The sequence below is a fragment of the Eptatretus burgeri genome, chromosome 3, assembly GCF_056783735.1.
Source record: "Eptatretus burgeri isolate ZD-2024b chromosome 3, Ebu_testis_v1, whole genome shotgun sequence".
NCBI classification, from domain to species: Eukaryota; Metazoa; Chordata; class Myxini; order Myxiniformes; family Myxinidae; genus Eptatretus; species Eptatretus burgeri.
In genome coordinates, this window is record NC_140963.1 from 119,562,115 (window position 1) to 119,576,446 (window position 14,332).

The 14,332-nt window shown below is 45.9% G+C and overlaps 1 protein-coding gene across 2 annotated transcripts in view; it reads left to right on the plus strand.

Moving 5' to 3' along the window:
- Positions 1–14,332, plus strand: part of LOC147030840 (insulin-like growth factor 1 receptor) — a 165,758-nt gene that overhangs the window by 51,700 nt on the left and 99,726 nt on the right. For both annotated transcript variants that reach the window (XM_085875355.1, XM_085875354.1), the window contains exon 3: positions 689–950. In XM_085875355.1, the coding sequence (XP_085731481.1) occupies positions 689–950 (262 nt within the window). The remainder of the gene's footprint in view (positions 1–688; positions 951–14,332) is intronic.

The window sequence follows — 14,332 nt, forward strand, 5'->3', positions numbered from 1 at the left end:
CCTCATGTGTCCCTCTTCTCCTCTCCTCGATCTCACTCTCATTTCTACTCTGCTGTTTGTGTTTCCCCCTTTTCCATTTTGTTCCCTTCTACTCTATCTTGCTCTTCCATGAGCCTCGACCATATATCCAAAAACAAAACCTCTAATTGGTTTGTTTGAACTTTCGCAAAATAACCCCAAAACGCCAATCCTATTTCCCATTGCCCTTCGGCTTCTCCTAACAGTTCATCTTCACCGAATGTCGATAGCTCCTGGACGTTCCATATTCGACCTATTTCCCTGGCGCTACATCTTTCCCAGATAGCCTCGTTCTGGAAAATTTCCCAAAACCCGGCGCCATGTTGCACTTCAGTGCAAGCCTTTCATGATCATGAACTTTGGTTTCACGCTTTAGAAGACTTATCCATGGTAAAAGTAATTAGCAATGTGATGCAAGTGAACAATCAAAAAGGGATTCCTGGTTTTTTTTGTTTTCTTTTTGACACATGCCTCTTTATGAACCTGATTTCACTCTTGTATTTGAGCAAAGTTGATGTCGCTCATCACACCCGTTCCCAAAGCCAAAAGTGATGAATAGCCGAAGGATTGATTGAACCAATGTACCACCTCGGTGGTGACATGGTTTCCTATTGTGTTTGTGACCCAGATGTTCTGACACTCGTTGTTTCCCCCCCCCCCACGCTCACAGGAACTTGGCTTGCACGGGCTGCGTAATATTACGCGCGGCGCCGTTCGCCTCGAGAAGAACCCTGACCTGTGCTACGTGGCCAGTGTGGACTGGTCACTCATTCTCGACTCCGTGGAGAACAACTTCATCGTGGGAAACAAGCCGGAGAGCGAATGCGGGGACATTTGCCCGGGAGTGGTCTCGGGCTCCGAGCGCTGTCCGCGCACAAGTTTCAACGACCAGTTCGCTGCTCGTTGTTGGAGTTCGAAACACTGCCAGCATGGTAAGGAGCAACGCGTTGTATTTTGCCATGCAGTGTCGACGTACGCCGTGCTTTATCGATTCGTGTTGCACAATTACACTCAGCTGCACCCGCATTATCTTTTGAGACGGAAAACTCTTGATTCCTTCAACAAGTTCCCCATCGTGAGTGTCATTTTAAGCAGTTTGTCCATTTTTTGCTACATGCCCCATTATCTCTCTGGTAGCTCCATTTGACCTTCATACTTTGTTGCTTGTTTCAACTGGTAAGTTGCCCGTGCCCGCGCAGGATTCTAAATGGGTTGGGGACTGAGATGGGCAAACATGCAAATGGTGTCTTCTATCTTCGAGCTGGCAAGCTGGGAACATCCCTTTGGAACTGTTTGATATATGGAGCTTTTTGCTACCTTGCAGTGTGTAATATCAATTTGTGTTGGTGTCAAAGCCAGTGACCAATTGCAAATTATTAGTAGGATTGAATTTGCACTTGTCAGGCTTTTTAGAGCGTCTCCATTGGAAAATGTTATTTGTGAATTAATTTGCTATCGGCAGTCTTGCACGATGAAGCCTCATGTTGGCTTAACGGTTAAGGTGGCTGGCTTAAGATCTTAGGGTCTTGAATTGGAGCCCCTGTCATGCAGTTGAAATAATACGAGGTGGGTTGACTCAGCCTGTCATCCTTCCGAGGTCGGCGAAATGAGTTCCACTTCCAGTGTGTGTACTGGTAGAGGGGCACTGCATCAGCGACAGTCGTGCTTCAAGAAATGATAGCTACCCCGGCAGCTAAGCTGCCATACAACCACCACCACAATTATTATTGTGATTATTATTATTATTGTTATTACTATCATTATTGTTGTATCGTGAAAGTCTGCTGTTTCACTTCAAAACAGATTTCATAAACATTTAGTTGTTATACAGGTAGAACATGGCAGCGTCCCGCAGGCTTGACATCTCGGCTGGGTCTCGACCTCCACATCGGTGGTACCTGGGTGTGTGCCATACCGGCCATCGTTTGAGGGGTCCCATTGGAGAGTCGAGCGATGAAAAAGAATGCTAAAGAACAGTTGAGGAAATGTTCGCTTCATATATTCCAGCGTTTTCAGTCCTGCTGAGCCGCTCGCACTTATTACTGTGTTGTGAGATTCGTGTACGCCACGAGTTTTTGGTCAACGCAAGTGGTCCCTTTTATACGAGAGTCATTTGGAGTTGTACGGGTTTATTAGCTTGCCATAGTGTCGTATTGCACGGTTCTATGCGGAGTACACAAAAAGGTTTGGCATTTGGCAGCCTTTGGTGAACCTCACATCATGAAGGGGGGTGTTGGGTGGAGTCGCATCCAGGAACGTGGGCATGGACGAATGCTGTAACATATCCGTGTGTAATATTGTGATGTATTATTGTTACATGTTGTTTTGGCTACCTCTCAGGAGCACCGTGACCCTTCGTGGGCAGCGGCTTTTTGTTGTAAGTGAATCCACGCCGCCCACACCTCACCACCTACCATTTCCACGTAACCCTCTCTGATAGCGCGTCCCTGGAACTGGCTGTTTACCAGGCTTCTTTCCTGCAGGATGGAATAGCCAGACAAGTTATAAATGATAATTCTTCGAATTAGTTTGAGTGGAAAGCAGCCTTGATAGGGCAAAGAGATGGGGTGTGGTGATAATGGTTCGGTTTTTGTGTGCTGCTCCCCCCCCCCCCCCCCCAGCTGCTTGCTTTCCAAGTGACGTACCAGCTGTAGTGAAATGAATCGAGGACAAGTTGTTCATGTTGAGGTTTTAATTCGCTCAATTTTACATCCTGTGATGTACTGCCGCGGTACTGCGAGCATGCTCGGTTCATTGCATCCCTGTGCTCCAGAAACCCACGATGCCTCACTTTTCAGGGTGTAGGTACTCTATCCTCAGGCAAGCCATTGATTGGATTTCCATTTTACTGTGAATCTGCTGCAGATATGTAACATGGGTTTCACTTGATGCACACTGGCAATTACTTGGGGCCCCCGAATCAAAGTTAAGCCTACTGCCCACTTCCTTCGCTGTCCACATGTTATGTATGTCGTTGAGCCTCGGTTTCGCAAAACATCTTATCCATGCTTCCGGCCTCGAGCTCCCCCGTTCCATATTGCGATATCACCCGGCCCCCCTCTCGCTTTGCTGTTTTCATCCTTCTATCTCGTTGTCGCCATTGTCTCCTCCTGATGCATCTCTTCATCCGATGCATTGTAGCTGGAACGATGACTGTATCACTCACTGCACCCCTCCCTGACCACTAACTTTCCTTCTTTCTCTATCCTCCATTTTATCGTGCAAAAGGCCGTTCTTGCCAGAAAGGCCTCATCTGTTCAGCATGTGCTCTAAACAGCTTTGGTTCAGGCCTTCGATTTGTAGCAAGAGCCCTGCAGAGCTATATTGTGGATAGCTTGCTATTTCGTTTGTATTTCTCCCAGCCCTGGGTCCTTGCCAAAGGTACCAAGCAAAACTCGGGACTTTCCAGAGAATTGGTTAAATGGGCAACTGTGTTGGCAGCGCTCCATCGACCGTGCAGATTCCAGGGGTATAAACAACAACAACAAGGTGATAATTATCTGGTGATCCTTTGTGCTGCAGGAATTGTGGTAGTTTGCCTTTTCATTTACTGGAACGATCCTCAATCCTGCCTCATGTTGTGATTAAAGCTATTTTGACTCATCGGTTTGGGCAACTGATCCCGTTTCCTTGCCAAATGGGCCAAGGACGGCACCGGAACCTGGGAGCCCAACTCCACGGCCTCCATGAGATAACTTTGGTGCAGTTGCCATGGTGACAGCCGATGGACCTTGGATCTTGGATCTGGAATATAGATATGTATATATATATATATATATATATATATATATATATATATATATATATATATATATATTTTTTATATATATCTTTATATATAATATTGGAGGACTGTATATGTTGTGGCCTTCAGCATGTTAATTTTAAACACTATGGTAACAACATTATTTATCCTTTTTATTCCACCTGTAGCAATAGTTACCCAAAATTAATTTTTGTTTTCGGCATCTCAGTGCAAATACGTTTCGCAATGTCTCGGGCCATTTTGCCATTTTGCCATTTTATAATATTCATTTCGCTCTGTTGTTGCTGCTGCTGCTGCTGCTGCTGTTGCTGCAGCATCTCCTGGGAGAACTGTCGTTTTGCGATTGTGGAACTGAGGTCTGTTACCATTTTCCCTCCTGGCGTTCTGTTTGGGTGTGGGTGGGGGGGTTGACATTGAAGGCTTACCGGCTCTTTCTACTGTTGTGCTCACTGGAATTTGGCGCGCTTTGTTCAAAATGTCATCGCTCCTTTATCCACCCCCTGCCAACTCCAAGGATGGCACGCCCTGAACGTGATGGAGGCACTTTGTGCGTCACGATCCGCTCCTTGTCCTTCCTCTCCCTAATGCTCCATGGCATGTTAACGACAAACAGTAACTGTCATGAGGTCATGGTTTATTTCGTTTTCTTCCTTTATTTATTTATTCTTGGCATGCTCTATATTGTTCACATGTCGGTGGACCCCTTTGTTCTTTTGTTTTTTTCATGAGACTTCTCCATGGGAGGTCTCATGTTGACTGGGTTGTATTTGTTGGTCAGGTTGATGACCGGAAAACGCTCGGACGTCAGAAGCTGGAAATTATTTTTCAAGGAAAGAACCGATTCGATTTTCCATTTTTTGGTGCGATGGAAGGTCCCAGGTTTGAGTACGCAGATTTTTGAATGATACATTGAGGAGGGGAATGATTTCAGTAATAACTGAGTTGGGGAAAGGTTTAAAATGTGCACACCTCCTCAGTGTGACCGATATCATTCATCATTTGTGCACTTTGACTCTGGTTTAGTGAAGGTTCCAGGTTCAAGTGTACAAGAGAAGTATAATGGATGAAATAAACAGGATGTTGATTGAGGGAAGCGAGGAGAAACTGACCGATGGAAGATTAACCCTTCGTTAAAGCAAAATCTGGTTAGCACACCTCGATCGACGTCCTGTTTACATCATCCATCGTTCTACCTGTCCGCCGATGCAGATCGACACTAGCTTTCGTGATCAAGATTAGTTAGTTCTTCATTCCACACAACAGAAGTGTCACTAGTCAGATTTTGAATGACCTTTCATTTTATAACTATAGAGTTCATGGAACACCTTACTCTGTTCAGTGTTGAAAGAAAAAAAGGACAAGGGCAAGGTCTGCGAGCAGTAAATTTGATTGGTCGAGATGATGTAAAATGGAGTAATTTTTTTTTGGCCAAGTACTGCTGAACAAAAGGGTTTTAAATGTGCCAAGAAGGTGATTCATGTTCAAAATATAACGTTCAATTGAAATTAAGTTGTTCCTCGATCATAACCTGACATTTGTGGATAGACAGACAGACAGACAGACAGACAAAGTGATCCAATTAATTAGCCACACTTTTTACTTCATGAGCACTGGGTAATAAATTACTGTTTGAGAAACTCGGAGACTGAGACCGCTCTCCCTCTCCCGCTTAATCATTTAATGCCCCGAGCCGCATCACGCCAGGCACAGCAAGGTACTCGCACCAAGGGGTCTCTGGCCTCCGGGATGGCGTGAGTATACAATGGGGAAGAATTGGGGAGGCATCCCCAACCATGAAACCAGGAGGGCTGGTAGGAATGAGGGACCTCCAAGTTCATGGGACAATGTGACCGATGTCGCTAAATAAATAATTAATATTCAACTTGTGGTCTTGCGCGTCCACATTCACACGTAAGAGATCACACTCGGCACACTAAATATCGAGCCTTTGTTATTCAACAATTGTGTATTACTCGTTAGAATTACTCGTTAAATTTTCCAGTTGTGTATTACTTGTAAGAACATTCAAAAAAAAATTATTTCCCAAATTTTCACTCGGTACTTCACAACATTGCCTGCACCATTGGAATCTCCAGACAGGAGACAGATTCAATCATCGGGCCTGTGTCACGCTCTTACCAGAGGCAAGTTGGTGTGCTCTCTCTCCTACATCTGGCCTGGCTCTTCTTGCTCTCTCCTTCCTACCTCTACCCTCCCCTTTTATAGCCTTTTCGACAAACGGGGGAAATTTCAAGATGGTTAACCACGATTGTTCTGTTCCTGGATGCAAATCAGACTCACGGAAATACAAGAACACGAGAAATATCCGTGGGTGATGGGTGTCGGTTTGTACCATTTCCTCTTCACGCATGCGAGTGGCGGCAATGGATAGAACACACACACACACAGACAAGCACACACAAACGGATGCTTCTCCTTTTACCAATAGATGCAAAAATCCAGGAAAATTCTCTTGTGGCCCCAGAACCGAACAAAAATATATATTTATTTTAACGGAACTCAGGGCTCTTACACCTCCCCTCCTCCCAAACATGATTAATAGTAAATATTCGGATTGGACATTCTCTACTGATGCGTCATCACCTCCCAATGGTCTAGGTGGGAGGAGCCTGTTCAGCGTTCAGCTCTCCAATTGGAGGTTGCAGAGTCTGAGGCGGAGCCGTTAAGGCTGTTGTGGAATGTTCTTCATAACCATCCGTGATCATGAGACGAGTTCGTGTTCCTCTTCTTCTTTGCACAAATAAGCAAAGCGAGTGGACAAATTCTTCTTGCCGACATAACATGGGGTCCGTGGCATAGATAAATATTGCTTCCAGTATTCGGAGATGCGTTATACTTCGACCTCCACTCAATATCTTGAATGCATCCACATTATAATGGTCAGCACAGTTTGCATTCTCAATCAAATGCTGTCCAATAGCAGATGCACACGATGTCGGGATTGATGCTGGGACCTTCCTACAAACATGTACCGGCTGTATTCGTGTACCAATTATGTTTTTTCCTGATGGACAAAGGGACGTGCTGTTTGATTATTCGAGACAGCGGTACTCACGTCCACAGGTGGAGCAGTTAAACAACTTGGTTCGTCTACATGGAAAATGTAGGACGGGCAAATTGACTGAGAGATATCTCCGGGCCTGTCTCCACCACAAAGTCATGCCTGTATTTATTCAGAAAAGAATTCAACATTCCAGAATGAGATCAAGTCCGTCTGTTGAGTGCATGTCTTTGCAGGATGAACTTGGGAGAACACAACGTCGATCCTCGGGCCTACGTCACGCTTTGCGAACAAAATGGCGGCCTGCACGGGAGTTTTTGTCCTCCTTTGACATGGTACGTCTGTGTAGATATGTCGCAAAGATTGATGACCGTGTCGAATTGGCTGCAAGACAGAGAAATGATCGAAACATTGGTCGTTTAAGGGTGAAACGTTTCGGTTCTATCATTCGTGATTCTTCTGAGCATGTTCTCAATTTGTCGGACTACAACCTATCTGACACCGAGAGGTTTGTTCTCGCTCATGGTTTTGGGTTCAGCATTCCAAACAACAACATTAAAAGAGAGGAAGTTTTTGCAGAGTTTGAGCTTCTTCATGAGCAGTTGAGTAAACATGATGCCGTTTCCATCGAAGCAGATCAGGCGATGAAGGCTTGACTTTGTGATTTAGCACATGCCTAATGTGGAGCCCCAAACGACTTTTCTGACTTCTATCTACAAAGGGAATGCATGACTGCCATGAAGAATCTAAGAAGAAACCCTGAAATCCACATCTGTAAACCTGACAAAGGCTCTGGTGTGGTTATTCTAAACCAGGTGGACTTCGTGAACAAAATGTTGGTTATTCTACAGGATCAGTCCAAGTTTCGACAGCTGGGAAGCGTGGATACACATGACCGTACGTCACTTGTGGAGAATGAAATCGGGAAGAGGTTGCTCCAACTGCATAAACGCGGTGAACTGTCGAGGGAATATTACAAGAGGATCAAGCCGGTCGGCTCTCTTCGTCCGAGAATGTACGGTCTACCGAAGATTCACAAGCACAATGTTCCACTGAGACCAATCCTGTCCATGGTCGGCTCTGCCCAGCATCAGCCAGCGAAATGGCTGGGAGAGTTACTGCAACCAGCGATCGAGTCGGTCTCCAAGTTCGTCACCAAAGATTCTTTCACTTTTGCTGATGCCATAAGGGAGACGTGTCCCACTGGTTTGGAGAATGTAATGTGTTCTTTTGACATTGATGGCCTGTTTACAAATGTCCCTTTGACAGAGACCATCGATATATGCGCACATTTGCCTTATCACGTGGAACTTGAGCATCTGCCCATTTCTGAATCTGTCTTCGTCGAATTGATGAACATGGCTACAAGAGATGTCGAGTTTAGCTTTAATAACACTATGTTCATCCAAATTGATGGGTTGGCCATGGGCTCTCCTTTGGGCCCAACGTTAGCAAACATCTTTGTTGGCTATCAAGAACTGCAGAAGTTGACCAAGTTGCAGGTAACTCAATCCCCCATCGTGTACTGCAGATATGTGGATGAAATATTTTGCCTGTTTGAATCTCGTGAAGTCTGTGACCGCTTCTTGAATGAATTGAATTCTCTTCATCCTGCTCTCAAGTTCATTCACGGAATTGGAACGTTCTGGTTGTTTACCCTTTCTGGACGTCATGGTAGAGAGATCTGCATCTTCATTTACTACGTCCATCGAAAGAAAGCCCCCTTTCACCGGCCAGTAACTCGATGGGACTCTTTTAGTTCAACGAGATTACAAGATTGGTTTGATCAATGTATTAGTGAGTCGAGCTAAGAGGATATGTTCCAACTCCAAGCTTCAGACAGAGATGGACAAGCTTGCCAGCATCCTCAGTGAGAATGGATATCCTGAGTATGTCATCAGGAGGTTTTTGCACAAATTCCTCACTGCCGTAGATGAACGGAAGATGGGTCCTGAAAAGTGCCCGGTCTACACCAAGATTCCTTGGAAAGGGAAAATGTCGCAAAGATATGAGGAACAAATCAAAAGATGCGTCTCGAACACGTATCTGGCCGTTCGTCCAAGAGAGATTTTCACCTCTCGACATCTGATTCATGCGATTAAGAAGGATGTCCTGCCTGCCGCAAAACTTAGCAATATTATTTATGAGTTCAAGTGCCGATGTGATGCTCCGTATGTAGGCAGAACTACCAAGACTCTGACTGACAGAATCAAACATCACGTCCCTTTGTCCATCAGGAAAAACACAATTGGTACACGAATACAGCCGGAACGTGCTTGTAGGAAGGTCCTCGCATCAATCCCAACATCGTGTGCATCTGCTATTTGACATATATATATATATATATATATATATATATATATATATATATATATATATATATATATATATATATATATATATATATATATATGCTTAGCTTGGCGAGTTTGAATCTCGACCCAGCTGTAAACTGCCATCCTCTTGTTTCGCATGCAGAGTGACGCATCTGTGTGTGTGTGTGTGTGTGTGTGTGTGTGTGTGTGTGTGTGTGTGTGTGTGTGTGTGTGTGTGTGTGTGTGTGTGTGTGTGTGTGTGTGTGATGTCCCTTCGATGGACGTTAAGCTGGAGGACCTCTCGGCCAGGACTGGTCACGGTTAGACATTAATGATGTTGTGGTGTCTTTCGCAAAAAGTAGGCAAGTTATCCTATGCCTTTATGACATTGACCAGAAGCTTGGTGTTGGCTTAACGGTTAAGGTGACTGGCTTAAGATCTTAGGGTCTTCAGTTTTGGCCCTTGTCCTTCCGTTGAAATAACACCAGGTGGGTTGACTCAGCCTGCCATCCTTCCGAGGTTAGTAAAATGAGTACCAGCTTATTGGTAACAGGGGCACTGCATCAGTGGGACAGCAGCACGTCCAGAAAATAATGCAACCAGCAGCCACAGGCTGCATACAAAATAACAACAACATTGACTCACACAGATGTCAAGAAAACAAGGAGCTGATACTCTCGGTCCCCCACCTTTTTGGTGTTATGAGGATTAGATACACTATGTGACCAAAAGTATGCGGACACCCCTTCTAATTAGTGGATTCGGCTATTTCAGCCACACCCATTGCTGACAGGTGTATATAATCAAGCACACAGCCATACCATCTCCATAGACAAACATTGGCAGGAGATTGGCCGTACTGAAGAGCTCAGTGACTTTCAACGTGGCACCGTCAAAGGATGCCACCTTTCCAACAAGTCAGTTCGTCAAATTTCTGCCCTGCTAGAACTGCCCCGGTCAACTGTAAGTGCTGTTATTGTGAAGAGGAAACGTCTAGGAGCAACAACAGCTCAGCAGTGAAGTGTTAGGCCGCACAAGCTCACAGAACGGGACCGTTGAGTGCTGAAGCGTGTAGCATGGAAAAATCTTCTGTCGTCAGTTGGAACACTCACTACCGAGTTACAAACTGATTCTGGAAGCAACGTCAGCATGAACACTGTTCATCAAGAGCTTCGTGAAATGGGTTTCCATGGCCGAGCAGCCGCACTCAAGCCTAATATTACCATGCGGAATGACAAGCGTCAGCTGGAATGGTGTAAACCTCATCGCCATTGGACTCTGGTACAGTGGAAACCTGTTCTCTGGAGTGTTGAATCACGCTTCACCATCTGGCAGTCCGAAGGGCGAACCTGGCGCATGCCAGGAGAACGCTACCTGCCCGAATGCATAGTGCCAACTGCAAAGTTTGTTGGAGGAGGAATAATTGTCTGGGGCTGTTTTTCATGGTTTGGGCTAGGCCCCTTAGTTCCAGTGAAGGGAAATCTTAACGCCACAGAGTACATTCCAGAAGATTCTGTGCTTCCAACTTTGTGGCAACAGTTTGGGGAAGACCCATTCCTGTTTCAGCATGACAATGCCCCCGCGCACAAAGCGAGGTATATGCAGAAATGGTTTGTCGAGATCGGTGTGGAAGAACTCGACTGCCCTGCACAGAACCCTGACCTCAACCCCATCGAACACCTTTGGGATGAGTTGGAACGCCGACGAAGAGCCAGACCTAATCTCCCAACATCAGTGCCCGATCTCACTTGTGTTCTTGTGGCTGAATCTCTTTGTTATGGGTCATTTAAGCAAGTACAATGAGCCTTTGGATGCCACCGTTCATCGTCTGCAACAACAGTGCCCCAATCGCTATGGTGAAGCAACCACCGATAGCACGAGTGGCTTATTACTGTCGCAATGCATGAGATCCTCTGGTGTTGTCGACAACTGCTTTGACTGCTCAAAAGCTCACCGATGCTCAACCCCATTCCCACGAAATGCCTTTACATAACAAATGGTATTAGGTTTCAAACACCGATTGAACCTTTGGAAGAAATTGATGGTAGTAATTAAATGTGCCTCCCCCCCCCCAAAAAACCTTCAGCTGCCTCACATTCGTTGGCTGAGGCGCATTCACAACGGCTCGCAAGGACGCATCCACATTGGCTCATGGATAGGCCAAATACCCATCCCGTCAATCCGGTAACTACAGTCTGTAACAGATTATGTGAAGAAGAGGACTTTTGATTGGTTAAACCTACTGCCCGCCTCCTGCAGACAACGGAACACTTCACCTAAGTGGGCCAGGTGGTCTTCCAGGTTCCTGCCTGAGACAAGAATATCGTCCAGATGAGCCAAAGTAAAGTGATAAATGTGAAGTGGTAAAGATTTTAAAATGCCTTCCTCGAATTTCTGGAAAATTGCAGGAGCTGACAATGTGCCATACGGCTTCCTGTTCAAACGATTGAATCCACGATGCGTATTCATGGCAGTATGCGCCTTTGAGCCCTCTTCCAGCTCCAACTGTTGATATGTGGCCATTCGGTTCAACTAACACCATGTCTGACCACCGCTCATCACGGCCAATAGGTTTTCAGATTTTGAAATCGGGTACTGATCCCCAACCGCTATCCGGTTGAACGTTGCCTTGTAATCCGCACATATACAAAGGGAGCCACTGGCTTTCAGGACTGGGACCACGTGAGATGCCCATTCTGAAAAATCGATTTGCTCGTCGATTCCCTCCGACTCGAAACGCTCCAATTCTGCCTCCTGAATGGATTTCAATGCAAAAGGGCAAAGCCACAGGTCTAACCTTGAGGAACTTAGGGCACACTCCTTCTTTGATCCATGGCTTAACCTTCACGCCCTTTCCTGCCCTATTCAAGGGCCAAACCAGTCCTTGTATTCCATCACGAAGCTTGCCGCCGGTCCTTGCCCTTGGTCGTCTTTTTGCTGAAACTGTTTGATTTCTGACAATTTTAATCTCGACTTCTTGAGCCAATCCCTGCCCATCAGGCTGGGATCTGTTTTTTTTACTACTACTCTCAAAATCTTATTCCGCTCCTGGACCACTACTACAACATAAGCTTTGCTGACAAGGACTTTCTCAACCACTAAACGTTTTTTTTTTTTTTTAAACAGCAAGGTGGTGATGGGCAGGACAAGACGATGGACACAGGGAAAAGATTCTACAATCGAGAGAATAAAAGGATGAATGAATGCAGGTGGGCAAACCAGTCTGAACTTGGGGAGGGTGATTAGGCAAGGGTTTCTTGAGCAACGGGTGTGACCTGCAGTGGCTTGGGGACGGCGGAGGTAGGAGAGGACAGGAGGAACAAGGCCATTTGTAAGATTGTATGGAATTAAAGAGCACACCAACTTTATTCCGGTAGGAGAGTGACAGTTCCTGGGTATCCACCTTCGGTAGTAAGATTCCAATGGTGCAGAACGCCTTGTTTTTAACCGATTCGAGAGGAGTAAGGTGGGAAGCAAGAGCACCGGCCCATTGAGCACTCCACACTCCATGGAGCTCCGTATGGAAGACTTGTACATGAAAGGCTCGCGTGATGAGCCTGGTGCTGCTCAGGAATGCCTCAGTTCTATGGAGAACACCCAGACGGTGTCTGGTTATTATTTTTTTATTAAGTTGTTAGAACTGCCGCGTATTCTCTATCGCGACAGCATCTTTGATGTGCGATCGTTCCGCAACATGGTGTGGTGTGTCAGTATGTTTTGAAATTAATTGTGAATGAAAGCAAAAATTTGCGTGTGCGTGTGTGTGTGTGTGTGTGTGTGTGTGTGTGTGTGTGTGTGTGTGTGTGTGTGTGTGTGTGTGTGTGTGTGTGTGTGTGTGTGCCAAGCTCTGTGGCTGCCCTTGCTCTAAAATTGCTTTATAAGCGTCCACTTGAGCTTATCGAACTGTCATTAGTTTGTCAAGGAGTTGTTGTTGAAAATGAAGTTTGTAAAAATTGAAATATCTTCGTTTTTACAAATTCATGCCGTTCGGTTGTCATTTAATTTTGATTCCAAATTTTGTGAATTGGTCTCAACCCGAGGTGAACTACATTCCATCATTTTACTGCTTCGCTCTGCGGGTCAAATTGACGTATGGATACTTTGTACCCCATTGCTCATAAAAGGTTCCGCGTGGTTGAGAATGTAACGTAAGGGAATTTAGTTTACAATTTGTTCTTGTTTACGCGGCTGTGAGTCTGTTAGCAAATTGACCGTTCTCTTATTTGTGCCACTTTTAATGAGCGATTCACAAGCTGTCCATTGATAACATTTTAAAATCTGCGGCATGATGTTTGAGCGGGTGAAGATGATTATACGAGTCGCATGCCCAGACAGGCGACCTGCGTAAGCTCCAATTGATACCACGTAATATGGTTACATAACAACTCCATCAAACATCCTGCGACTGATTTGGGGCCAACATTACCCTGCTTCCGCTGGCTGCCACTACCTTGTGGCCTGTGTCGGTGGGGGAGACAGCGACATAATTTGAAGTGTCAGAGAGTGGCTGAAATGTTTGGAATGAGTCGAGCATGATTCTGCAGAACACTACGGTTAAAATGTTGGCTTTTCTCACACCTTCCTCAGCCTCAACGACCCTCTTGGTCCTCGTGGATCTTGCGCCGTACAGACAGGGCCATCTTTATCGGCAAGATGCTTAGGGGCGGCAGAGTGCACATAAGGGAGATGACACGGTAGTGGAGCTGTGGCTGATTTAGACTCTGACTTCACTTTCCTCAAACTGCTCCGCCAGCTCTGACGCCATCCCGCTGCTTTAAGTGTGCATAGAATGCAACTCGAACACTTCCAAAGAAAGAGAAAGTGGCTCGGGCAATTGCGAATTACCTTTGCATGGGTGAACAGTAATATCCATCAAGCTGCAATGCATCGCTGAGCTTTACTTGGGTGGATGTTACCGCGTCTCTTCTTTCGCGGCTCCCGTGACATCTCGGGACTTCCTTTTCTGGCCACACGGTTCACCGTCGTCTCTTTGTGGAATCGTTTGCATTGACATTCACGTCTGCGATGCTCTGATGAACCGGCGGATGTGTTGCCACTGCACCGCCATGGTGCCCCCATTCTTCTGGCACAAAGAGGGCGGCCTGTTTGCGATTTGTGCAATCCACCCGTGGAGCCATTTGGGGAGGAATTCCAAGGTTAAAGTGGCTCGATGGGCGATGGGTAAGGCAGGAGGAATTGTCACGGCCCTTT